The 27,984-nt window shown below is 33.1% G+C and overlaps 1 protein-coding gene across 1 annotated transcript; it reads right to left on the minus strand.

Moving 5' to 3' along the window:
• Positions 1–32: 32 nt before the first annotated feature.
• LOC129222594 (uncharacterized) lies at positions 33–27,914 on the minus strand. Its single transcript, XM_054857109.1, has 6 exons — positions 27,723–27,914; positions 19,594–19,707; positions 13,142–13,255; positions 9,488–9,577; positions 9,299–9,412; positions 33–233 (listed from the first exon to the last, which is right to left on the minus strand). Exons 1-6 carry the CDS (start codon positions 27,769–27,771, stop codon positions 103–105), a joined length of 612 nt encoding a protein of 203 aa, XP_054713084.1. The 5' UTR covers positions 27,772–27,914; the 3' UTR covers positions 33–102.
• Between the last annotated feature and the right edge of the window lie 70 nt (positions 27,915–27,984).

The following is a 27,984-nucleotide window of genomic DNA, read 5'->3' on the forward strand; positions in this document are numbered from 1 at the left end:
ACTTATAATTTTTACATGAAATAAAGGTTGAATACAAATAACATAAAAAATGCACTCTAAAAAACAAAAATTACTATTTCCAGAAAATCTTTCAAATGAATTTTAATGAATCTTTGAAGAAATAATGGAAGCTTTCTTTCTGACCTTGAAGATAAATGTACTTAAATCATTGGTTTCATTTAAACTGCCAATAAATTCATCAAGTTCAGGAACTAAAGGTATGCAGCTGGTCACTGAAATTAAAATTTGTACATGTATAAACAAAAAACCAAAGAAAAAAAGTAATAATAATAATCAAAATTTGCTTCTTGAATTAACAGATTTATGAACAAGTTTAAAGTGTAAGCAAAGAACATAATAAAAATTGGACAGGTTTCTAAAAAATATACATGGGCAATTCCATTGTATCAGACATATCACTTGGTGCATTAACACTAGGTTGATCAATTGGCCACTTTGCTGATTACACTGGTAAACAAAGTTTCTGTTCCTCAGTAAGTAGTTGTGACTTTTATATTTTAGGGGGTGCTAAAAAGAATATAACAATAAAAATATTCCATCACTCACAGATTTTTGAAAAATTTAAAATTCTCAATTTAATAACATTTATTCAACACATGTGCAATAGTTTTGTCATGTAACATTTTATAAAAACAATTACAAAGTTTAAAACTACTATAAAACACAAAAAATATATATTGTTTAAAAAGTAGAAGAAGAATGGAAGAAATTTTTGATGAGAAAAAATAATGATACTCGTAAATTTTTTTCTAAATTTCATTCTTTATGTAGCTATAAATGCCTTAACTGCGGAGTCTCTATTATTGGCACTATCACAAACTTCGTTGATAAGATTCCAACAATAATCCCGAGCATTTTAGTAAACCGTCCTTGATATCACTCTTCAATTGCAGATATATCCTGGTAAAAGTGTTCCTATGCATCAGTGAAAGGTATCTCTTCTAGCGTGAACTTCAACCCGTTTCAAATGTTTCTGGCATCTTTGGAGTTATACAAATTTGTTTTCTTTTGCAAAGACTGGACTTTTTGGTATTTGTAAAGCTTCTGCCCTAACTCTGTTTTTGCCCTTAGCTCATATTCTCCTCCCCTGGTCACTTCTCTCATGAGAGCAGGGCCGGATTTAGCTTTTGACCACTCCGTGCAAAAGGGAAAAATTGCGCCCCTTTTGAACTGCATGTATAAAGAGCCCCCCCCCCCTCCCCCCCCCAACAAATGAAAAAAAACACATGATCTTTTTTACATTTTTTGGCAAACACATAAAATGTGTCAAAGTAACTTGGCAATTAATGTAAATTGTAAATAACAATTTTCAAATCGGTTGACAGATTTGATTCTGGTGATTTCAAATTCTCCATTCATAAGACAGCGATCTGAGAGAGAGAGAGAGAGTAGATCTAACATCTGTGGCTTGAGTGGGAGTAAAAAAGCCAAACCCTGCGGCACGACAGTCCATGAGGGCCGAGGCCTACTGTACCCAACTCAGTTTTCCTGACCAGGGGCTCTGGGTTGCAAGGCATACGATCCGGTTAGGTGGTCAGCCTAACGCGGAACCCCCAGTGTTTGGTTCCCAAGTGCACTTGGTACTCATTTTATCGACCCACTGAAGGGATGAACGGCTGAGTTCAACCATGCTCCACCCGGAAATAGAAATCCGGGCCTGTGGCGTGGGGGCACGAAGCGCTATGAGCTCACAAATCAGGGGACTTGTGTTATCTATGTGGAATCTAGAATTAGTAGAATTATGTTTATGTGTTACGTGCATATTACTAATCCCTTTTTCTATGTGCAAATAAATAAATAAAAACTTTGAATTTTGAGATTTTGAAATCAGATTATGTTTTCTGCAATCACGAATTGCGATAGGACTCTACTCCTTGGGTTCTACTAATGGCTCTTATCGCAACAAAAATTAGAAATTAAGACTTTAAAATTCAAATGAATGCCAGGGGCTGGTTGTTATGTGCTGAATACTTTTTTTCGCGAAAAAAAGATTGTGTACAATCGACGGTCGTTTCTAATTAATTCGATTCCGAGGCACGTGGACGCTTGCATTATAATAGAAAAATAAAATCAAGGGACGGGACGTCGTTCAACGGTCAAGTGAAAACAATAAGCAATTCGTGATTGCTCAAAAAAAAAGCAATGTGAACATTGCGTCATGGGTAAATTTTGCGCCTAAATAGGGGGTCTAGAGGTTACACCCTGGAAAGTTTTCTGAATAGTAGCTCTGAAAACGCTATTTTAGACAATCTTTGATGATTTGATGATGGAAGAGAAGGAATGTTAAGGGGATCTTAGTTTGGAATTTTTCGAACTTGAGGCTCAAAACAAAATTTTAAACGATTCAAAATTTTAATTCTGTACACAAAATTTGAAAAAGAGAAGGGAAGAAGAGGTTGTCAAAGCGTCTAGAGAGGAAAATTTTCCAAAAAAAAAGAAAAAAAATGCAGTTGTTAGCAATCTTTGTCTTTTTTTATTTATTTCTAATGGGACTGTGTTAGAGGCTTTGACTTTTGTAGACCTAGTGCGATCTCCCGATGTAGCATCCGTATCAGATGGAGGTACCTGGGCTCTTACAATGCGAAACTGAGCTGAGAATTTAATTTTCCCGAGAGTACTTCAAGCCAAACGAATAATTGAAGAATCTTTCACATGCCGCAAAATCATACGACCCGGGCGCTGTCTATTTTATTCATCTTGAAAATCCATCGATTAAAGCCAGGTTTGAACCTTTGTCTTCAGGCGTAAGATGCCAACGCCTAACCATTACACCACTCGGTCGGCAGGCAACACTTGTTAAAGTAAGGGAACGGAATGGGATCTGGGATCATCCCCCATACATTTTTCGTCCAAAATACGTAATTGTAAGTAATTGTAAGAGAATGAATGGGATTGGAGAAATCTTCATTAGTAAATTGTCAGAAGTTTTAATTTCCAAAATCGCAGTTTTAGACGATCTTCGGGATGTTAGGATGAGGAGAATTTAGTGCCTCTCCCCTCGGAATTTTTCGAAATTGAAATCGTTTAAACAAAAGTCGACCTTTAAAGGTGGAAAGGGAAGGTTGCAAAAACTTCCGTGAAAACTTTTCAAAATTGAAATTATAATTACGCAAATTGTAAGCAATCTTTGATGACGTTAGGGTGACGGGTAAGATTTGCGGAGACTTCCTCGGAAATTTTTCAAAATTAAAGTTTCGAAAACAACTTTAGACAATCTTTGATGATGTTATAGGGATCAGGTTTTAGGGTTCTAGGGTTTCACCTAACCCTGGGAACTCTTTCAGAATACAGTCCTAAAACCGGAAACATTAAAACTTTTAATTTTCACCCTTACCTTACATTTTAACATGTTTGAATTCAAACGCTTACAGCCCCAGAAGTATATTTTATTGATTTGGACGGAGGTGTTTTTATTTATTTATTATTTTATTTTATTTTTGACTTTTGTGTGATAACTATGGTCATTTTTCTACTATGTTTCATTTTAAATATCGTGTCTCATTAATCTCCTGCAGAGTACTTGTTTTAAACCTTCGTTTTTTCCCTTCAACCATTTAACAACTTCTAGTGCGACTTTTCATATCAATCGTTTAAATCTCACTTCTCTCTATCTCTCTCTACTTTGATTTATCTGTTTGAACCATATTTTAACGGCATATACATTTTTCAGCATTCAGCTTTGAGATTTTCATGGTAAGAAAAAAATGAAAGTAAGAAAAACAGAAACAGAAAAACATCAGCACCCCAGACGCTATCTTGTTTATTTATAAATTTATACATTTTTTAGTCTAAAGCGTGCCATGAGTTTCCAAATTGCACTGAATACTGTAAGAGCATTTTTTTTGCGGGGCTTTAATTTTCGCAACCCCGTCATAATAAAATTTTTTAAACCTTGTAAAAAATCTTTTTACGTCGGATTTTTTCAATTTTCGCTTCTGTTTGCAATGATGATTCTGAAAATTTGGAGACATAATCTTTACTAATAATAAAGCTGAAAGTCTCTCTGTCTGGATATCCGGAGGATGTCTAGATGTCTGGATCTCTGTGACGCGCAAAGCGCCTAGACCATTCGGCCGATTTTCATGAAATTTGGCACAAAGTTAGTTTGTAGCATGGAGGTGTGCACCTCAAAGCGATTTTTCGAAAATTCGATGTGGTCTTTTTCTATCCCAATTTTAAGAACAAAATTATCATATGACGGACGAGTAAATTTCGAAATTATCATAACGTGGAACCGTAACATGGACACAAGCCAATTGGCGAGATACTAAATTATAACGTGGAACCGTAACATGGGCAGTGGCGGATCCACAGGGGGGGGGGGGCGATTGGGGCGATCGCCCCCCCCCCCCCCCCCCCAACAGACTTCATGTTTTTTTTTTTTTTTTTGTTTTTTTACTATAAGGTTGCATACCAAAATAAATCGTTTTTGTTTGAACACTTTCTGAAGAATAATCTAATTTTTTTTCAAATTCAAAATTTATACATTAAATTTTTTTCATTTATGCTCAAAATTTAAATGATAAATGTTAAAAATTGAAAGCATATTTCCTTCTCAGCGTTTATTTTATATCGTTCGAAGGTGTAATCATTCCTGCATATTTATAACTGGTGCCATACATTCGTTTTATTTTTGCTCCAGGGGGGGGGGATATTACATATTCCCTTAATTTGCGGTGTTTTAGTTGATTGATATGAAAATACGGGTTTTTTTCTCCTTTATCTATTTGATAAATTTAATTATTTTACATATAAATGTGAGTTGATGAAGTCAGTAGCATTGCTACAGTGGCGCGGATGGGTTTGCCCCAGGTGGCACCCGAAATTGATCTCCAACTTTTTTTGAAAAATTTAAATACTTCAATTCTAAAAAAAATTTCCCAACATTTCAATTTATATTAAAAATTATTTTGCAGGGCGGGGCTAAGCCGGGTGACACTAAAATGAATATGAGAAATTTCGATGTTTCAATTCTGAATTTTATTTCCAACATGAAAAAAAATATTATTTTTCTATCAAACATATTGGTCTCACTAGAAGGGCATTTGAGGCGGCTGGTACTCATATGGAGTGGGGCGGGGGGGGGGGGGGCGGAGACTCCCAAAACGCATGTAAGAGTTCCGGAAAAATGTAAATACCAACAGAAATTCGCATATGTTTTATAATCTCTCAAATGCATTGGTATCAATACCAGGGAAACGTTTATTTCGGATGATATCCCTCTCGCGGGGGGGGGGGGGGGGGACAATTTCGTTTTGTTTATGAATATTGTATGAACTTTGTTTCTTTCATTGAACATTGAATAAGGTTTTTTTTCGCCTTCGGTTGATGGGGAGGGGTGAGGGGTGATAGCTCAGATTACCACCCCGGTTGACATCCAAGTTTGCTACGCCACTGATTAAGTGTAATTTAACAATGCTGTAACAGAATATGGTTTTTTAACAGATCAATTTTTTTTTTAATTGTTAAAAGATCTTTTCTGTCTCTTGTATTTCGCATTTCCTAGTAAAATCTTATTCAAACAAAAGTAAACTACACTTAAAACGTTTTATTTTGATCCTAAATTTATTTTAATACTGGTTAAATAGTGGAAAATTATGTTTTGTATAACGAAAATTAACCGCTTTATTTGCTTCTGGTTCTATCATAAAAGCAATTTTTGTTACAAGATTTATTTCGATATATCTTTATTTAAACTTTTGTTTCGCGTTTTTTACTGCCGCTATTTGTAGTTTTTTCTTCTTCTTTAAACTTAATCTTGTTTAATTGTTTTTATATATCTCGTTATCAGTTTAAATTTCTTCACTTTACAAATTATTGTTACTATTGCTAATATAATAAAATTATTATCGTTGTTATTACTGTTATTATTTTGACTTATTTGTGAAACTTCAGTTAATACTTTACAATACAAACTTTTACAATACAATAAACGTTATTTTACAATAAACAATAGTCAGAACTTTCAGTCATCTCCGCGTCATAGATGTTTTATATTTCAGATAACTTTATGTAAATAGTAAATAAGTCCAACTCAGCAGTTTTTAATCGTTTGCTTTTGTGATGTGTGTTTGTGTGTGTTTGGTAGTTGCTTGTTTTCATTTTTTCTGCAATCATTAGACATTATTTTTATTCAAAAATGTTTTACCGAGGAGATTCATAGAAATGTCTCATAAATCCATGTCATATCGATCTCTGAAAATCCCACGTTACATTAGAATGGTATTTTTTTTTCATTCCATAATAGGATGAGAGAAAATATATAAAAAATGGCGATATAAGGTAATGTATTTCCTTTATTTGTAAGACTCAATTTAAAAGCTCATGAATGATCTTCGCAACGAAATAGCTTTTGTGCGTCCGATACTTTTGAGCGCATGTGAGAACGGATGGGATGGAATCATAGGCGGCTCGTGGGGGCAACTGCCCCTCCTTTTCAAAAACACAGGGGCACTGTCCCTCCGTTTTTCTAACTTCAAAGTTATAGATCGACTGGAAAATGCTGGTGCTGATCGATTCACGTGTTTAAAGAAAGAAGAATTGACTTAATAAGGGTACTTTAAATGTTTGTCACGTTTTTTGATGAAGATTAAATTGGAGCTTTGAATCAAAAGAAGGAATTCTACTGTTGATATTTGTCTCGAGATTTCAGGTCGTGTCCCTAGGTTTTTTTTTTTTTTTTTTTGAGACGATCATTTAACCAACAACAAAAATACCATAGCCCAATTTTATAAAATTTAAAATAAAATAATAAATAAATAAGGACGCTGCCCGCATCCCCCCTCCCGTGACTTCTCTGCCCCCTCCCCCAAATTTTTTGTGGACCAATCGCCCATGGATAAAATCGCCCCCCCCCCCCAAAACAGGCCTCTGGATCCGCCACTGAACATGGGTGCAAGCCAAGTGGCGAGAAAATTTACCATACATTATTTAAATATACAGGCGAACCAAAAGACCTTTTAATTTTTCTATTACAGGCAAAGCCGTGCGGGTACCACTAGTTGAAATAATAAAATGCCTAAATGTAATTATTTACTAAAGATGTAAGCACATGTGTGAATATCCATAATTTATCATTCTGCAAAGTCTAGAGCTCCGTTCGGCAGAAAAGTTCTCTCCTCTTAAAAATTTAAGTTCGAGGCGCCCCTGCTGGTGTTGATCCTACTTATGACAAAATGATTTTAAAGTCTCTGTAATTAGTATAAAAGACCTAACACCTTTTACTTCAAACTTGTGCAGACTAGGGTTATAGAATAGATAAAGGGATATCGCGATGCGCCCTCTTCATTTGTAGATGGTGCCAGTATTTTTTCCAGAGAACTTAGTTTTTTTTTTTTTTTCAGCAGCTCAGTTGCAAATATTTTTCATATTTTGATTTGGCAATTTTGCGCCCCTCAAAAATCTTTACTCCGTGCCGGGGCACGGACTGACGGAGTATTAGTCCGGCCCTGATGAGAGCTGAGGATTTCATTGATCTCCCTTTTTTAATGGCTTGACAATCAATAGCAGAGAGTCTGTCCAGGATTTTTCACAGGGTCCGTTTTTTTGTAAAAAATCAAATAATTTTGTGAAAAATGAATTATTAAATCAAATAATTTCGAAAAAAAAAAAATTTGTTATTATTTATTTGGTACTAGCAATTATTTATCGCTTGCAGGAGCATCACAAAAATGCAGATGTTTTTTCTTTGCAAAATTAGCAGATTTTGTATAAGCTGATCCTTCTAATTTGACTTTAAAAGAGGTTCTAAAAATTATTGGTTTTATGCACGGAAATATGCGTTATTTTGCTTTCAGATTTGCTCTTTCAATAAATAATTTGTGAAAGATCCGTTCTTGTTTATCAGAATTTTGTGAAGGGTCCGTTTTGGTTGATCGGGATTTTGTGAAAGGACCGTTTTGGTTGATCCAGTTTTTGTGAAGGGTCCGTTAACGGACCCAAATATCCTCAGGCCAGACCCCTGAATAGAAATGTTCACTGTTCGTTTTTGTACCTCCTGGACGTTGACAATCATTTCCAAACTACTTGAAGCGGTACATTGCATAAAATACTGTTTGTCGAGAGACAACAAGCAAACAAACTGTTGGTTCTCTTTGGTTAAACAACTTAAAAATAGCAAATATTTTTCTTGAAATTGTAAAAAAAACGGAAAACAATTCATAAACTAGGAAATAGATTATAAATTATTTTCTAATTCAAGTGAGAGACAAAAATAAAAACACTCATTATAAAGAAATTAGCTGGCAAGGAGGCTAGATTATCGCCTTTGGCAGGTTCGCGTACACCACCTTCCTAGGGGTGCCTCGGGGCTTCGCCACCTGTTTGCCGCAGCCTGCTGAGCAGCATCGACCATACCCGACCCATTTGCAGTAGGTTTGCAGCACCTCATTTCCTGGAAGTACAGCAGGGGTACTTTTGTGGCTTCGCCCCTTACTTGCCCCCCGAGACAGCTTTAGCCAGTGAAAGAATTTAAGTTGACATTTTTGGGATTTAAATTACATTCCTTTAAAAGAAAAGAAAAAAATCTTTGCATTAAAAACGTGCTTTCCTTGAGAAAGCCATTTGAATTATTATTTTTCTTTGTGCATCAAAAAACTCACTTCATTATAAGCTACTCGAAAAACATTTGTCTCTTTCTTCATGACCTCCCCTTCTGCGAGTCATTTCCACTTTCCCTACGGGAAAAATGCAAATGGCTTGATGGGAAAGTCAGCTAACAGGGCTTCCAAAGGAAGTTCCTGAGTCAAAAAATTAAGTTTTTTAATTAATATTTCCACTAATTAATGTCGCACAATTATAACATCCAGCTAAATATGTAGCCAGGAAAATTACGAATCTATCGATACCTGGTTTGATGCTTAGTTTTCTGTCATTCACCAAGAGTAGCAATAACATAGATAGACAACCATACAACAACTTTTATTAATTGTAGATTAGTTTACTTAAATTCGATGATGCAAACCTTGTCAGAGTTTTTTGCCGCACATTGTATATGTTTATTAAGAAACTGCTCATTTGAGTTTGGGGCATGATACATACTCATAATGCAGATTACATGAAACGAAAGGGGAAAAAAAGTAACGGGGACTAATTATTTTAAAAACAAGCCTACGTTTTTAAAAGCATGAGTCCTTAGAACCCGATTTCATGAGTCATCGGCGGAACCGCTGATGTAGTAAATAGATAGATGTCATATATGCAAACAAAGTAAAAACTTGTTTTAAAATCAAGGTGAGCAAATTGTTAAAATCTAATGACTTAAACTAAGAAGTATTACCTTTATATTTCTTACCATCTGTTACCAGAACCAATTCAGCAAATTCTTGTGATTTCTTTTCATTTATGTCATGGAAGGTAAATGATATGGCAGATTCAAAGGCTGATGTCGTATCTAAAATTTCAACAACAATTTTAATGGAAATCAAGGTTTTTTAAAAAGAAAAGAAAAATCACAGTCTCAACTTACAATGTGGTTTAATTTTTAGTCCAAGATTCCTTTCGTACAGGGCTAATTCTTCCCTTCTCAAAGTCGTAGCTTGAGCAATGTTTTCCTTTTCTAAAAAAAGAGAATAGGGAAGAATTATGACCAGACTTTCACAAAACATAAATTCTATTGACTCATAACAGTTCAAATGTAAAAGATAAAGCTCAAAAGTTCAAACTATCTAAAATCTGAAGTGCCACTAAATTATACAACATTGAACTTAAGCATTTAACAAAGAAATAAAAGTTACTTTAATATCCTTCTTTCTATCCACATATTTTTTCAACTTATTTAAGTGAGTATCCTTCTTTAACCTGCAAGACCTCTATTTTCCAAACTGTTATTCCTAGATGCATTGCATACTTCCAATTGCAAAAGGGGGGGGGGGCAGACTAAAGGTATTGCAAGTTTGAAGCAAAAAAGAAAATTAGTGAAAAAAATATGAAATCTAACGTTTTATACAACCCTAGGTCCCCTAACTGACAGCATGAAAAAAAAATAAAAACTTCACATACGCAATTTTCCGATCACGTGAAAATTAGCACTTTTTTTCAAATAAAATAAAAGAATTTAATAAGGCTACAATAAATTAAAAAGCTAAATTTTATCAACATTAACTTAGAATGCAAACAGCAGCTAATTAAAATAGTCGTAGTGGAAACTAATTTTTTTGCAAAAATCACAATAAAAAAACTAACCCTTAACTAAAATTTTGATTGTAAAACCAGACCCCTAAAGCAGAATACTTTGTAATGATTAAAATATGTTCAGGATGCAAAGGGATTTAAATCTCAAGCAAGACACGCAATTTTCGGTGAGACATCTTTTTCAATGTTGACATGTTTCCGAAACATACATTTATGGCAGAAATTGTGGCGGATGAAGATCGATTGGGGGAAAATAGGAAAAAGGAACCAAAAGTGCAAGAAAAGTCAGAATCTTTTCAGATTTATAAAAAATATAGGATTGCTCTGAGGTCTGAAAAAGTGAAACAATGAGGAAAATTTTACAAAACAAACATAAAAAACTACAATTCTGGTAAAAGCGGGAAAAATATCATTTTGTATGGTGATTTAGGGCATAAACCAAGTGCAGGCAGTCAAAGATGATTTTCTGCAAGAATCCAGATTTTCTACAAATATCTTAATTTGCACAAATTTTGCAGATTTCTTTAAGTTAAAAGTAAACCTAAAGCTTCTGCAAATGATACATAAAATTCCTGTTAGAGAATATAAATCAATGTCACTCGCAACTCTATTCCCCCTCATATGAATATGTAATCTTCTAATGTGAGTCAGCGCCACCTTTATGCTGCATCTGTACAGACAATGGGATTACTTCATTGTAGAAGCACATGGAACTTTAGTCTCTCAGTTGTTTGGACTGTGATTTCGTCTTGTGTTAATAAATGTTCCTATAAAATACTTAATAATGCTTGCACTGATTGCTAATACTCTACAAAACACAAGGGATAATGGACAATATAGCTAACAATTCCGACATTTTGCACTAGCTTTCTGCCGTAAAATAAGCGTAATGTGCGAGAATTTCAGATTTTCTTCTAATTTGCAGAAACCTGCATAATTATATCTTTAGTAGGAAGATATTTGTAGAAAATATGCAGTTTCTGTAGAAATCTATAGAATTTCTGCTGAAATTGTTTTCTGAGTTTACCTCTCACATTAGAACAGAATTGTTCTGCAGCTTAAGCATCTGTTCTGCGACGTACGGCGCAAATTTAGTAGTACAGTAGAGTTTCGAAAATCCAAGGCTCACGTCATCTCGGATAACTAAAAACTGGGATTATCTGGAAAATCCTTCCAGATAAAAATTTTACTCTTTGATGACGTAAAGAGGAGCACCTTTTACTTCCTTGTACAAAGAAGAGGAAGTATTGTTTTCAAAAAAAATACCATCACTGAAATTTCAGCATAAATTTTGCTTTAATTACTTCCAAATGAATTTTGGATTTTTCTTCACAATGTCTCTGTACATATGTATGTGTGCAAATTTGTATGCAGCCAAGCATGCAATTTGACAGTTCCCGAATCCATTTTAATAAGTTTCCTCATCACGTCTATATCTATGTGCTTGTATATATGTCGCATAACACAAAAACAGTTAGTTGTAAAAGTTTTAAAATCTCGTATACAACTTGTATAATATAGATATGTTGTGAATCTTCTATTTTTAGTCCAATCGGGTATTCTAAAAGATATGTTTACACTTTCTTTGTAAATAATCAATGTCAATTTTACGTATCAAGTTATTATTTCCAAATCTTCTCTTAATCCATGTTTAGTAGTCGATGAATATTTCGTGTCACTTAAGGACTGTTGTTGCAACCAACCTCTCAGTGCATTTTTTTTTATTATTTACTGTGTAATTAAATGAGTTAGACAATCGTGACAGATTTCTCGTTTCAGATTTCAATGAAAATAACTTTTTGGAACTAAAAATGTTACAGAATATATAAAGTAAGCACTTCGAATTTTTCAGACTCTACTGTATTCTGCTTTGGGGCATGAGACATTTTGAGGAAAAATATGAGCATCACACATTTCTGATTTCATTTCTGTTTATTAAATTTCATTTTCCTACTTTTTAAAACAATTTCAAAAAATAAACATGGGGGAATGATTTTATTTTTTTTTGGACAGTAAAAGGAAAACTTTTAAGCGAATACTCAATTTTTTTTGCTCTAGGAAAAAAAAGGCGGATTTTTTACGTATTTTAGTTGCCATTTCTTTAAAATAAGCAACATTTTATACCATTGATTGAAAAAAAAGTAGTTTCTGGCTGTTGTGTATATATAATTTATCACTCCGCATATTTTATTTTTCGTAATAGTTGTTTTCAATGTTGTGTTGCAACTCAACTCAAGCTCGAAATGATTCGATTTCAGTGTGGCATGTTCCGGAATGGCGATGGTGTTTCATCTTGTAAATAAAATAGTTATTGTGTTTCTAAATTGTGCCTTCTCGTACAATTATTCTACCTAAAATACATAATACTTGCCATATCTCGGCTAAAATCATTGCCTGTGCTACAAAATAGTAGCGGTCATCTTTTTTTTTTTTGTCGCCAGTGGCAGGCCTGCACATGGGCTCAATTCAATGTGAAACTGTATGAGGAATTTCATTTTTCCCAAGAGCATTTCACGCCAAACAAGTACGTGTGAGATCTTTTACATGCCACATAATCATACGACATGGACTCTATTTTTTTAAGCTTGAAAATCCACGGACTGAAGCCAGGTTCGAATCTGCACCTTTGGTCGTAAGAGATCGTCTAACCACTACATCACTCTGTCAGCAACAGAAAATGATCTAAACAGGTGTAATTAAGTTTGTATGTCAATCATAACAGGAACAATCAAACATAACAATGCATTACACAAGGTGGTACTGGAATACAGGATTATAGTTTTACCCAATGCTACAATAAAAGCTAGGCTATCCAGGAAGTGGCAGAATGCCAAATTTCAAATAATCGAATTTTCTGGATGACAGCACTATTTTGAATCATTCCAACATGTAAAAAAACTTACAGAATTGTTGCTAATTATTCAAACCTGTAATTAATTGCTCATACTTTCATGGATAGGAAAGCATTTAATGAAGAAATCTTTATTACCTTCTTCCTGTTTTTGATGTTCTTCTTTCAGTAATGTTAATTTTTTAAAAGCTTTATTCTGCACCTTTAATAGATCTTGAAGATTCTCCTTCAATTTTCTTCTCTGTTCAAATTCTAAAAGGAGAACATTTGTCACATATTTATTAATATATTCATTTACTTATTATTTAATAAAAACTATACAAAATAATCTATAAAAGATACAATTATAAAGACTCATTACTGCAAGTGTTTTGTATTCTGCATTAGTTTAACTGTGATAATTATTTTGTGTTGATAGTCAATTTGAAAAATGACAACAGCAAATACCAAGCTCAGATTTGAGAATTGCTTATGCTTCTTCAAGCTCTAGGAAGTTAGCTCTTGAATACATATTAACAGAATGACATAACATATTTCATACGATCATATATTAGCAAATTAGTGAAGTTCTAATAAACTGAAATCTGTTGTCCCAAAATTCAAAAAAAAATGCAGATTTGGAAACGGGGAAATGAAAAGATACTACGTAATTTTATGATATATGCCTGACATAAGTTTTCTAATAACTGATGACTCAAGCAGTGGCGGATTGGTTTAAGAAATGGGCCTTGGCATTAAAGGAATGTCGCAGCCTCATAGCTTCTATAGATACTAAATTTTACAAAAATGATTGGGAAACAATATGAGGAAACTATTCAAAGAAATTAAATACTTTATTTAAAACAAAATTTAACAAATGGGATTCTTTTCTGTGTTTTAATGGTGAACAATTGATACAAGATAAGCTAAACCTTTGTTTGTACAAAAAAAAGGTGATTATAATAATCTGTTTAAGTATTTTTAAGTGCCTGGTGCTGTATTGATTATTTCTGTAATGATATCTTCTAACATTACTTCAGTTAGAATAGGGAAGAGAGAGGTGTGTGCGACCCCTTAATTTTTTCAAACACATGTATCAATACAGAGAGTGATAGAGAGTAGATTGATTTTCTTGCATATGGGAGTTTAGAAACCTAATTGTAAGTTTAACATTGAGTCACAAATATAAGGTCCTGGGGTCTCTCCCCAGGAAACATTTTCAAATTGTAGTCCTAAAAACGAAATTTTAGATGATCTCTGGTGATGTTAGGGAGAGCTGAGGCTCAAGGGTCCTCTTCCAGCAATTTTTTGGAAGTGAAACTCTGAACTTGCATTTATATATTATCTTCAATTATGTAAGGAAGATGGGGTCCAAGAAATTTTTAAAATATTAGCTCTGAAAACGCAGTTTTAAGAGATTTTGGGTGATGCTAGGAAAAGGAGAGATTCAAGCAACATCCACCAAGATTTTTTTTTTTTTGAAATTGAAATCTTAAAAAGGTAATTGTAAGCTTTTTTTTTTTTTTTGATAAAAACTAGGACATCGACAGTTGTTCAAAAATTAAGTTCCAAAAACGAAACTTTTACCGACCTTCGATGATTTTAGGAGGAGGAGTTATGGAGAGGGTCTCCTTGGAATTTTTTCGAAATTGGAGCATTAAAAAACGAGATTTCTGACGTGCTCTACTGATGATGACAGGGGGGGGGGACTTTCTTTGAAATTTTTCGATGCTGTAGATTCGAAAACGGAGTTATAAACGATCTTTCATAGTGTTACTAAGAAGAGAGAATTGAGGGCTTTCACCCGGTAAACAATCGGAACTTCGGAAAGAGAAATTAGAGGGGTAATATTTACAGGGTTCGTACGGGTCATGGAAATCCTGGAAAGTCACAGGGAAAAAAATTAACAAATTTCAGACCTGGAAAAGTCATGGAAAACAAATATTTTCATTAAAACGCATGGAAATTTATTTAAAGTCATGGAAAAATGTTTTAGGCAATAAGAAAATTACAATAACTAAAAAAGAGCTGGAAATATAGAGTGATTTAGCAATATTGGCATATAAATTGAATGATCTCAAAAACAAATCCGAGTTTTGGAATCCACTTCTGTAACAGCGGTTCGTTTTTTTTTTTTTTTTTTTTTTTTGTAATGTGATTTTACTGCTGGGGCTTCATTAATTTAAAATTCACCATTATTTTCAGCACTTCTTATATTTTATATTCTGTAGTAGTGGACATGCACATTCTTGATTTTTCCACCACCCCCCCCCCCTCAAAAAGTGTAATTCAATAGCATCTGAGTTCGTTTGAGCAACTTGTAAAAAATTTATTGTTAAATTTATCAGAATTAATCTCTATATTTTGAAGGCATTAGGAAATAAAGACTTTTGTCAGGCAATAGAACATAGAATTAAGAAAATTCTATTACTCTAAAACAGAGGTGCCCAACATACAGCGCACAAAAATGATCCTTGTGACCAGCTGAAATATATCTGGTTTAGAAAAATGAATTTACTAAAATAGTGGCTTTATATTAATAAACGAATATATTGTAAAGTAACATAGGTGATTAGATGCACTATTGAAACTAAAGGGCAATGTTTTTATGAAGCGAATTTATTATTGGAAACTAAGTAATGACTCATTTAATTTTTGTCCCGTTCATTACAATTCTGCCCTATTTATTAAATATTTAGTTGTCATTTAAACATCAGTGTATTGCATTAATTATATTTTTACTTTACTTGAATTTATATGATAAAGACAAATAAGAATAATTTATTAGTTTCTGCACTGTGCACTGATATTTTTTCAGTCACAAGTAAGTGCTCCCGTGAGGTGGTAGTGGCATTCACATAAAAGTTTTTCTTCGAAGAAAAGGTTTTCTTTGAATAACATTGTCATGAAATTTTTTATGAAGTCATGAAAAAGTCTTGGAAAAGTTATGGAAATTTTTTATCCGAATTGGGTATGAACCCTGTATTTAATGCGGAAAGATGAGGTTAGTAGACAAAGGAAGATATAAAGGTCTGGTATACCTGTGAGTCCATGACACCATGACATGAACTTTTACATGATACAGAATCTGAAAGTGAAAAACGAAGTAGATCGATAGGGAAAGGACTATGGCCAGTTACAAAAATTGCTTGGTGTGTGGTGTTTAGATTTAAATTTGAGGTTTTAATTTATTTTTTGGGAATAACTCAAAAAATCTTCTGCCATGATAATATGGAAAAAGTGGGGATTTAGGGGTTTTCCTTTTTTTTTTTTTTCAGACTGAAGCCCAAAGACGATCTTCGATGATATTATGGGAAGGAGATGCTTAAGGGGCCTCTGGAATTTTTTCGACACTGATTTCTGACGCTCTTTAATGATGGTGTGGGGACGTTTCTAGGTCGATTGCAGTGGAAATACTCTCCTCGAAGTTTTTCAAAGCTGAAATCTCAAATACGCTGTTGTAGGCCATCTTTAATGAAGTTAAACTATGGAATGGGGTTTGGGAGTTTTTCAAAGGAATTCCTTAAAAAGCTAAGTTTCAAAAATGCACTTTAGGCAAGCTTTGGTTTCTAAAAAAGAAGATATAAGCTTTTGGATCCCTCTCTTCCTCCCTTTTGGCTACGTCCCAATCTTCTTTTATTTATTTCATTGACAAAAAATATGAAACACCCTCCAACAGTGTTCTCCTTCAAAACTATTTACATTTCGATTTTCCATATTAAAATTTTCAATTTCCAGTCTAGTATTTTTATTTACTTGAAATGCAAGCCATCAGCAGCCCCAGGTAAAAAAACTTTTCTTGAACTGACCTGGTGCTTTGGTGACCTTAAATAACCTTAATGATATTTGGACATTTTTTTCACTCTATTTTATTTTAATTATCATTCCTTCTTCACCTATTGATAAAGTTTTGTTTCAGTTTTCAATTCATACACAATTTTTACAATCAACATTTAGAAATACTGGTGTGACTATTAATTTCAATATTTTCAATCTCTCGCAATATTTTAATTTTTCTCCTAGTTAAACCATATTTCTGGGGCCTGTGTATTTTTCTATGTACATAACTCTGATTTTCAGCATGATATTTTTCATTTAAAAAAAATAGGAGAGGTAAATGGTAGAAAAGATCGGTGTGTCGGCGGCGCCTGAGAATCATAGTTTTTTTAATCATTTTTAAACTGAAGGCTCTTCAACCGTAGGTTTTAATTGAACCCTTCGAGGGATGTTGAGTGAAAGAAACTGAATATTTTATTTTGCGCAAAAAAAAAAAAAAAAAAGAATGTTAGAAATACACATTTAGGAGGTCTTTACTTAAATAATCTTTATAATACAGAATTTTGGATGCTTCAAATTGTGTTTTAAGATTGCATTTTCTGTTAAAGCTTTATTGAAAAAATACTTTTTATCACTTTTATTTTCAATTGTTATGAACTACAATTCATAACAATTGTGAATTGCCATTCATAAGTAAAGTAAACGTGAATTTGAAATTCATAGATGAAATTGAAAAATGGACAAAAGTAATTTAACTTTTAAATACTGCCCTTGTTTTTCTGTTTTTTATTGCATTACTAAAATGAAATTGGCGGCCCCATTTATGAAAAACTGAGCTGGTGGAGCACCCCCACGGCCCCCTTAGTTACGGCCTTGCACCCTCCATCCGCGGGCTTGAGCCCATGCATTAAGAGGGACTGAAGCTAGAGAATTTGCGTAGCGGTATTTACATTTTACTGTTTGGAGACAGGGCAACTGATTGGTCCAAAACATGATTGGCCCACCGGGCAGATGCCCGGTTGCCCGCTGGGTGTATCCGCCACTGGACTCGAGCCTTATTCAGAGGGGTGAAATGTTTTTGTCTTTCGGAAACATCTTTCTACGAGTCTGATGCACTTCTCCACAGCTTTTTACAAATCTCCCATTTCAAGTACCATTTTCCAGTGGTGTTGCTACATATTCAACATGGACGGATTAATTTATCCATTGCAGTCATGATTGTGTTTCCGATATTTGTGCCCTGACACACATAGACATATGTACTACAGTTGACGCTCACATTTATGAACCTCTACTTTATGAATACCAAATTTTATGAACAATTTACATGGTTCTTACACAACATTGTAAAAAAAATTCCAGGAGTATTTAAGGACTTTTCAAGGATAAAACGAGCTTTTTCAATAATTAGTTAGGACTATTTCTAAGTGCAAACTATTTTGACAACAATAAAATAATGAGTGCTGATTTTGCTACAGTTGATATACAAATTTCAGCCCTAGACAAAACCTTTTAATGCACACTATAACAGCTTAAAAATCAATCTGTAATAGTGGGTCGTAAGAATCAGACAACCACTTACCAAAAACAACAATAAAATGAATAAATAAATAAGTAAATAAACTTTTATGACTAAGGTAGTAAAGTAAAGCAGTAAAGTAAAAAAAAATTAAAATAAAAAAAATAAATAAAACATAACTTAAAAGAGCATTTTAAAATTTTGCTGTGATGACATTATTAGAGAAAATTAGGATGAAATATTTTTGAACGCTTTTTTGCTTTATACAAGCTGTGATTTTTGAGTCTTTGAATGTCCACAAAAGTTTGGCACCTCATTCGTAGTTTTTAGTCACATGCGATTCCAGAGTGCCAGAATTAGAAGCTGCAGATTTGGTAACTAATAGCTCTGATTCCTGTCGTAAATTATTTAACTAATTTAACTCAAACTTATACCTACTTAAAATAAAATAAGCAAATTTAAGGTAGCATATGTTATAACAGCTTCCAAACTTTAAAACCATTGCAGTAAATTTACAAGATGCAAAAGGATTAAAATCTCAAACACTGCATGTAATTTTTGTTAAAGCTTTTGTTCTTTAAAATTACTAGATGTTAGCAAGTTTCCAAAAATAATTTTTTTTTATTAAAGAGTTATTAATTGTGAAAATTCAGTTAGGTGACAGAAAATTTCTTCAATGCACTAAGTTTGATGCTGGTTTTTTCATTAAAAAAGCCTCAAAATAATTGGATTTTTCTATTAAACAAATAGGATTTTCAATGCTTACAAATAAAAACGGCAGCAATTTTTTTTGCTATTTGATTTTATAAACTTTTGTCACTCCAAGCAGTTTGTAAAATCAATGCCACATTTATTATTATCATACATATGTGTAGTTTCAATTCTTCCATAGAGGGTTAACCCTCTCATACCATTTATCACACCATCCTTTTCCATATTTTGTCCAAGAAAGAAATTTGAATCATATATATTTTTCTTTCTTTAAAAACGTTCCTCCTCAACCTGAAACCCTTCTTTGATGTAAAGACCATTTTTGTACAAAACTTTTACACATATCAAGAAATAAAAGACTTTTTAAAATTTTGGAGAATGTTTTCTTAGGTTTTTAAATTTAATTTTAATGATTATTAAAACACAGGAAGCAATTTATCTATGGGAACATTTATTTAAATAAAGAAAACTATAAATGTACCACATATGAGCCTTAAGTTAAATGTACTTGTAAAACACATTTTGCAATAATTGTTTAGCAAAAAACAAGGAAAACTCCAGAAAATATTAAAAATGTTTCCCTGTCTCTTTTTTAATTTATTACCAATTATGAGAGAACTTAAATCCTGAACAGCTCCAGACAATACATTTAGAATATCTTCAACATCATTTTTGAGCAAAATTTCTTTTATCTCTGCACTTGCATCAAAGTTGAATTCTGAAAAAAAAAAAAAAAAATAAAAAAAAAAAAATAAAAAAAAAATAAATAAATAAATAAATAAAAAATAAATAAATAAATAAAATAACATAATTTTTGAAAATTGAGAATCATAAAAAGATAATATATTAACCAACAGCTAAAGGCATGCAAAGTGTTTAGACCTAATGACAATAAGGAAAAGCTGTTGTAGTTGCTACTTTTCTTGTAGTTTTTAGTATTTTTTTTAAAGTTAGTGTAGTGAGTAGTGCAATACAAACTAGTATGTTGTGGCCATCACGAAACTTTCTTATATATCTTTCTCATAATTCTGATCCCTCCCCATGCTTGACGAGGAAGCAATATTCCCAACAAAAACAAAATTACACGACCATCCTGATGTCTGAACTATCGCAAAAGCAAAGCAAAGAGCGAAAATTTAAAGTTATTTTAAAAGCCTTACTTGAATTAATTACAAATATTTTATTTCTTAACAAACATTAGATGGCAACAGTTAAAAATTTTAAATCATTGAGATAATATTTCCGATCATTTCCATACAATTAAAATCACGAGAAATAAGCAGACGACAATCTATCATGATTTATCTTTCTTATTGTTGCATTAATAAAGCTCTTTTTATTCGCAAAAAAAAAAAAAAAAAAAAATCAACACCTCTTGGAGCGATTGGCGTCAAAATTGAACCAAAGCCTGTTTACATATGGATTTACATATATTCCAAATTTCAACCAGATTGTAGCATTACTTCTTGAGATAGGGCACTCACAATGGAGAAAAAGAACGGGCGATTGTGCTACCCCCTTTTTAGCTGTTGACACCTAAATAAAATCAGCTTTTATACCCACTAAGGGCTACTTGCCGATAAATTTTTCTTTTATTCCGTTCATTATTTCTTGAGATACAGCAGTCACAATTGACGACAAAAAACGTTCTATAGCTCAACCTCTGTTTGAGTTATTGACACCAAAATCAAATCAGCACCTGTTCCTGTTAATGGCAACATATGGACCAAATTTTGTTTGATTCCGCCAGTTACTTCCTGAGGAATAGCAAGCACACGTAACTCAAAAAAGGTCCGATTGCTCCACCCCCTTGGAGGAATTCACGCCAAAAACCAATGGGCACAAGTTCACATAGGGGCACATATGTGTACCAAATTTCGTTCGATTTCATGCGGTAGTTTTTGCTGTAGAGCGGCCACAAAAAACTGGTCACACACTGACGTGACACACACACGGACACACAGACAGACTTTTCCAAAAATAGTCGAAATGGACTCAGCACACCTCAAAACGTTTGAATCCGTCATAATTCGAAATTCGAAAATTTGCACGAATCCAATACTTTCTTCTATATATTAGATATAGAAGAAAGTAAAAAGAAGAAAAAAAGCTATTAGTTTGTAGCCAATCCTGGAACTACTTCTATAACAGTTCAATAAAAAATCAAGGTTCAAATGCAAATAAACTTTTGAGTCTGATCGGTGCAAATCTTACACAAATCTATCAGCCAGTGGCGGATCCATAGGGGAGTATTGGGGTGTTGCCCGTCCCCCCCCCCAAAAAAAAAGTTTGAAAATTATAAAACTCCGGGAGAAGACCACAGAACCTCCCCTCCCCCACTAATCACAAAATTCATCTCTAGTTGAGTTTTAGAACTAGAATTCAAAAAAGTTTCCAACGAAAAGTCATCTCTTCCTCTTGTCATTGTTTGATCATCTAAAATTTTCTAAGCTTGGAGCTTCAATTTCAAAAATGTTCGTAAAGTCGGATTAACAATTCTCAAAAATTTCCAAGGGAAGACTGCATAGTCCCTCTTCCTAACATCACAAAAAAGCGTCAGAAATTACATTTCTGGAACTTCAATATCAACGCATTTCCAGGAGAGAGTTCTGAACCTTATGCTTTCACCTAATGTCATTAAAGAAGGCCTAAAGTTATGTTTTTGAAACATCAATTCTTGAAATTTTCCAGGGAAGACCTCCCATCCCATACCATCATTAAGGATTGTCTGAAATTGTTCCTTTAGAAACTTCAATATTGAAAAGTTGAGGGTAAGTTCTTCATCGCTTCTCTTAATGCTGCCGAAGATCACCAACAACAGCATTTTTATGACCTCATTTTTGAACAATTTCCGAGGGAAGGCTCCTGAACCTCCGATTACCAAAGTTCGTCTAAAATTACGTTTTTGGATTTCAATTTCGAAAAATTTCGGGATCAAAATTCCATATCCCACGCCTTCTCCTACCGTCATAAAGGATGACTTCAATTGGGTTTATGGCGTACAGGGAATGTGAATGTGAAGAGTGAGTGATGTATCCGTGGCCGGGTTTGATCCAGACTTTTGTGATGCTAACCCAGTACTTTACTGATGAGCTAAAAAGAGCTCAAGGCTTGAGGGAAAGGTTGGGTTAAGGGGCTCTCTAAATGTACGCCACATAACTTCTTCTAAATGATGGAGCGGGGAAGCACGAGAGTGATATTTGGATCAGATGGGGCGCCAAGAAGACCGCCGTTCAGGCGTAAGCTTCAGCTGCAGCTTGTTACTGTCAATTTGGAGCTTGTTGCTGCATTACATGTTGCAGTCCCCATCTGTTGAGTAACGGGGTTACCAATATGTGGCGTATGGATGTGGAAGCAGAGTGAGCGAAGAGTGTCCATCCCGATGTTTGATCTACGGGCATTTGAGATACTAACCCAGTACTTTACTGCTGAGCCAAGAGGATCACAAGGTTGGAAAGCAAAGTTAGGTTAAGCGCTCTCTGAATGTACGCTAAACGTTTTTAGGACTTCAGTATCAAAAAATTTTCAGAGAAGAGTTCTCAAGTCCATTTTCCTCTACCTACTAAAATCATTGAAAATCGTCTAAAGCTGCGTTTTTGGCACTTCAATATCAAAATATTTCTGGGGAAGAGTTCTAAAACCCATAATTTTCTCTAACATCACCATACATTGCCCACAATCTCACTTCAAGACTTCATTTTCGAAATTTTTTTGGGGAAAAGCCTCCTAACCGCCCTTTCCCAAGTTTCATTAAAGATCCTCTAAAATCATATTTCGGAACTCCAATATCAAAATGCAACTGACTTCCATCTCTTCCCCTTCAAGTCACCAAAGATGACCAACAATCACATTGTTGAAACTTCCAATTTCGAAAATTTTCCAAAGAAGGGCCTTAAAAATATCTCTTCTTCTTTATACCACCAGAGATTGTCAAAAACTGTGTTTTTAGATTGAAATTTTCTGGGGAGAGTGCGGTGCGCGATCATTGATTTTTCCAAGACAAGGCAAAAACTTGATACTGTCCCTCCCTTTTTTCTCTTTTAATGTTTTAAGTACTATTCATTCTTCAACTTGTACTCAAAGCACACATTCAATTAAATTCTTTCAATCACATGTATTATTAAAAATTAAAATATTAAAAAAAAACATGCTTTGGTGTTTAAACTTTAAAAAAATATTTTAGTTAATCATAATCCATTAGTCATTTGTCTCTCCCAAGAGCATCCTCTGGATCCACCACTTTTTTTTAATTATTATTTAATATGCCATCCCTTTGTACATATTCAACAATGTTAAATTTAGAAATATAAGAAAGATAAATATTAATTTTATCATCCAATCAAAATAGGAGGCTAAGTTTAATAACCTGTAGTTTGTTTTTTTGTTTTTTTTTTTTGAGAAAATCTCCTGACATATTAGTCCCATTTTTAATTGTTTCATGATACTATTTGAGTCTATGCTGTGTTTTTGAACTTCGCATTTATGTGTTATAATGTCATGCACTATTCCCCACAAATTTGCTTAACTTTATGCTAAAATGTTTTTTTTTAATGGTTTTTAATTGTTTGATTTGTAACAGATAAGTTATGTACAGTTTTGATTTGTGTTCAGTCAGGGTTAGTATTTAGTCCACTTTTTCATAAAAAGTCCAAGGCATCAGAAGAAATTGGAAAAAATGGATGAATTTGCCGACAGAGTGGTGCAGTGGTTAGATGCTGGTCTTTTACGCCCAAAGGAGCAGGTTTGAACCTGGTTCCAGTCAGTGGATTTTCAAGGTACAGAAAATAGACAACATCTATGTTGCATAATTATGTGGCATGTAAAATATCCATCCCTAGATTATTCGTTTGGTTTGGAGCGTTTTTGGCAAAATTAAATTCCCAGTAAAGTTTTGCATCGCAGAGCCCAGGTGCCTACACAGTAGGAAAGCTCAGCATTTAAATTCGGTGAAAGCATCCATAGATAGCGGTGCCACATGAATGGATGGATGCTATGTTGAGGAATTCAATTGGTCGGCAAAATGTTGTGCTTCTAACACAGCCCTATTTGAAAAATAATAAATACATTAAAAAACGCTGGTTTTTAATTGCTTTAAGAAAAAATCTAAAATTTCGTGTGCACCAACTTTTGATGTGCACTAATTTCATCACTCCTTTTTGCATTTTGCGTTGTGCAAGTTACACAATAAACTAATGTAGAAGTAACTTTACAAAATGTAATTTTACAGAAGTTTTTTAAGAAATAATTACTTTTCTGCTTAATCTTACTACTATTATATATGCGAAAGTTTGTCTGTATGGATGTATGGATGTTTGTTACTCTTTCACGCAAAAACTACTGAACGGATTTTTATGAAACTTTACAATAATATAGCTTATGCATCAGAATAACACATAGGGTAGTTTTCGTTCCATTATGGGGGCAAAACCCCCTTAGGGGGGTAATAAAACACAATTTTTGTATAAATTCTCTAATATTGGGATGAAAAAATACTTGCACATATTAACATTATATCTTCATCGAAAGCTCTGATTTTTCTGATGAAGATGGCACCTGTTCCAAATTTCTAAGTCGAATAAAAAACGAGTTATGAGCTTTTTAGTTCCATGTTCGAAGGCTTTCCTCAATTCAATACAGTATTTAGTGTATCATCTCAACTCCCTGTCGATAGCGACAATTGTTGTATTGTTGACTATCTTTGCTTTTCGTAACTGTTCAAGGCTTTTCTCAAGTCAAATCTTGAAGTATGATTTTTGCACAAGATTGGCAAATAATACATGATTTGGCTGATCATTTTCCAATTAAATGGAACTTTAATGTAATTAATGGTTTTTATTGATATTTATGCTGATTGAACACTTACTCATTATCATATCAACCAGCAGGTCGCCAAAATTTTTGCAGAAAGATTTCCGTAGCTGATGCATTTGGCAGTTTTTTCAACGTCGCTGTTTTTAAAGCCGAAGACTACGTCATAATGTTTCTCAGCTTTCACCATGTAAACAAAATATCGCCAATCAAAGAATTTTCAAAAGACTTTTTTTACTGTGTTAAATAATCCAGCAACTAAATTAGGCAAATCCATAAACAGCACAAAAACTTCCATTAATTTTCCTTTTTGCACATTTTCAAACAATCACCAAATTTTATTACTTATTTTGGTAACATTTCGGATGAAACTGTTTAGCGCCATTTTATGGTGACCAAAAATATCTCAGCATCTGGCGACGATAGCTCTGTAACGAAAATTAATATCATATCGTTTTACAAAGTAAGGGGGCAGTTCTCAAAAGGTGGGAGCAAACACAGACTTCAACTTTGAAGCTTCAACACCAAATAACTTTCATTTTAATTAACTCTAAAATTTTTGAGGTAAATTATAATGCTGTATAGAGACAAGAATTGACATAAATTATGGAAAAAAAGCTCTTCAAATGCCCTTAAAAAATATTTTCTTTGCTAAATGGCACAATTTTGGACATACCAAAACGTTAACTGAGCAAATGTACCATTAAAAAAAAATTTTTTAAATTATTTCCATACGTTTCAAAAAAAAATTAAAGGCATGAATCTTACACTGAATAATTTTTTGTTAATATTTTACACAAATAACAAAAGTAAAGACAGATTATTTACTTTGTGAACGATTTTAGAAAAAAGTAAGTTTGAAATTTGATGCATGTCCAAAAGTTACGATCTTTACAATGCTATTATTTGAGAACTAAGTATATGATGTTTTCGTTTTAAAGGTACTTATCGATCCTCAGAATCAGTTTTTAATTGTTTAAAAGTGTTTTCATAAGCTTTTATGCAGTATCTTAGAAGAAAAATAATTTTTCTTAAACATACATGTGAGATGTCCAAATGGCGTTACGATCTTGACGCCGATAATTCTGTCCGTTTATTTATAATTTTTTTATAATCCACTGTCTTCTAACATCAATAAAAAAGATTATTATGATTTTATCTTTTTTAATCCATTGGTATTTTGCATAATTAATACGTTACACATTGAACAATACAGAAATTACAGTAGAAACATGGCTTGTTATGATCAAACAAAAGCCATTTTGCGCGAAAATCGCCAAGCAAACCATCGTTGACGACAACACAGTATACCATAAGCTAAAGGTTACCAGAGGGGGATTCCAGTTTGACAAATGTAGTTAATCGTCAGCTGTACCATTTTTGGCGCCTTTATCACCTGCGCTAGCAATTTTTTTTTCCCCGCCGCTTTTATTATTTTAGAATTTTTTTTTCTCTTCTTTCTTTTAAACATAATTTAACGATCTCCAAATAGAAATACGAATTTCTTTTTTCAATAATTTTTTTTAGACATCGTTTTAATTCTTATGACATTAGAAAAAATATTCATTATTAAAACTGATGTCACTTTTTACATTCTTTCTTAAAGCATATTTTGTTTATTTTCCCTTTAAAAATATAGTATATGTCGTATTTGTCTCTATTTTTATTCCTTATTTGTCCCAATAAATCAAACTACAAGTTTGTATAATTATTTCCATGAAGCTTTTTTCTACCTTTCATCAACTTCTTCAAAATCATTCCAAAACTTTATATGTAAAGAGCAGTATGTATAGCCATTCAAGTACTTCATTAATATCCTCTTTATGATTAAATTGCAAAATTCAAAAAGTAGTAAATAAAATTTTCATTGGAAAAGTTAAAAATCGGATTAACAGTTGTCAAAAATGGTGAAACTTACATTATGATGATGTCCAAAATCCGTTACCTACAGGACAACAATGTCCAAAATGTGTTACCTACAGATTGCTAATTTAATTTGCTAATTAACAATTTTTACAAATACCTGCTGTCTTTTCATGTTCATATATTGTGTTCTAGGTATGCATACTATAGAATAAAAGCAAAATTGATATCAAATTCGAAAATTTTTGAAATTGCTCAAAGTTAACTTTTTTGTTCCCACCTTTTGAGAACTGCCCAAGGAAAGAATGGGGGAGCATCATCGAAGGTACCCCGAAACGACTTTCGCAAATTCGGTAAAATCGCACCAAGAGCCACAATGATTGAAATTTCCCGAAATAACTAAAGCAAGTATATGGGGATTACGAGCGCAGCTACTTTTTTTTAATCACTTCATACTTCATTAGCCATACAGAGAAGGTTTTAGACTCCAAGGTAAAAAAAAGTATCAACAGATTAATATTTTTAAACATGAGAAGATTAATTTCATGTTTTTTAAATTTGTATATGCTTAAATATAGTGCTTTCGTTTCTAAATCAATACTACTTTGTTCTTTATACTTATTGCTATTTTAATTTTATGGGTAAGGAAGAAACTCGATTTTTAATCACGTCAAAAAGATGTGTTTTAAATTCTTTCACTTAAAACAGAAAACAAAAGCAAGTAACGATTTTTTCTAAAAATTATTACTGACCCAGGCAACGCCGGGTATTTTTGCTAGTTATGCATATTTTCATAAATATTCCAAAAAAACTTTTGAATGTACTAACATAAAGATAAATGAATGGATAGATATGTCATGAAAAGTTTCTAAGAACAGAGTATAGCGACATTGTATTGTCTACTGTCATCACTCTAGTAATCGCGTTCAGTACTTTGTTGCACGTAAATCAGTTTCAAATACGTTGCAAACAATCGATATGAAAAATAATATCAATTTATGAGTGCAGAAAAGTAATAAAACTATTTCCAAGGAAAAAATAATTTAAAGGTGAAATACTTACCACGAACTTCTAAATTCAAGAACTTGAATCTTTCAGCATCTACTGACATTTTTTATTGCTAAAAATATAGCTCATTTACAGAATTAATAGAAATCTAAATGAGATACTTAGCAACTGACATCCCTGCTATTAAAAGCAATAAAACTTGACTTCACAATCTAAATCAAAGTTTTGTTTATTTTTGTATTTATATTTTCCGCGTAGATTTGAAAATTGGTTACGGTTATGAGTATCATATAGGGTGCGTTCGACGAACCTCACC

The sequence above is a fragment of the Uloborus diversus genome, chromosome 5 (assembly GCF_026930045.1).
Source record: "Uloborus diversus isolate 005 chromosome 5, Udiv.v.3.1, whole genome shotgun sequence".
NCBI lineage: Eukaryota > Metazoa > Arthropoda > Arachnida > Araneae > Uloboridae > Uloborus > Uloborus diversus.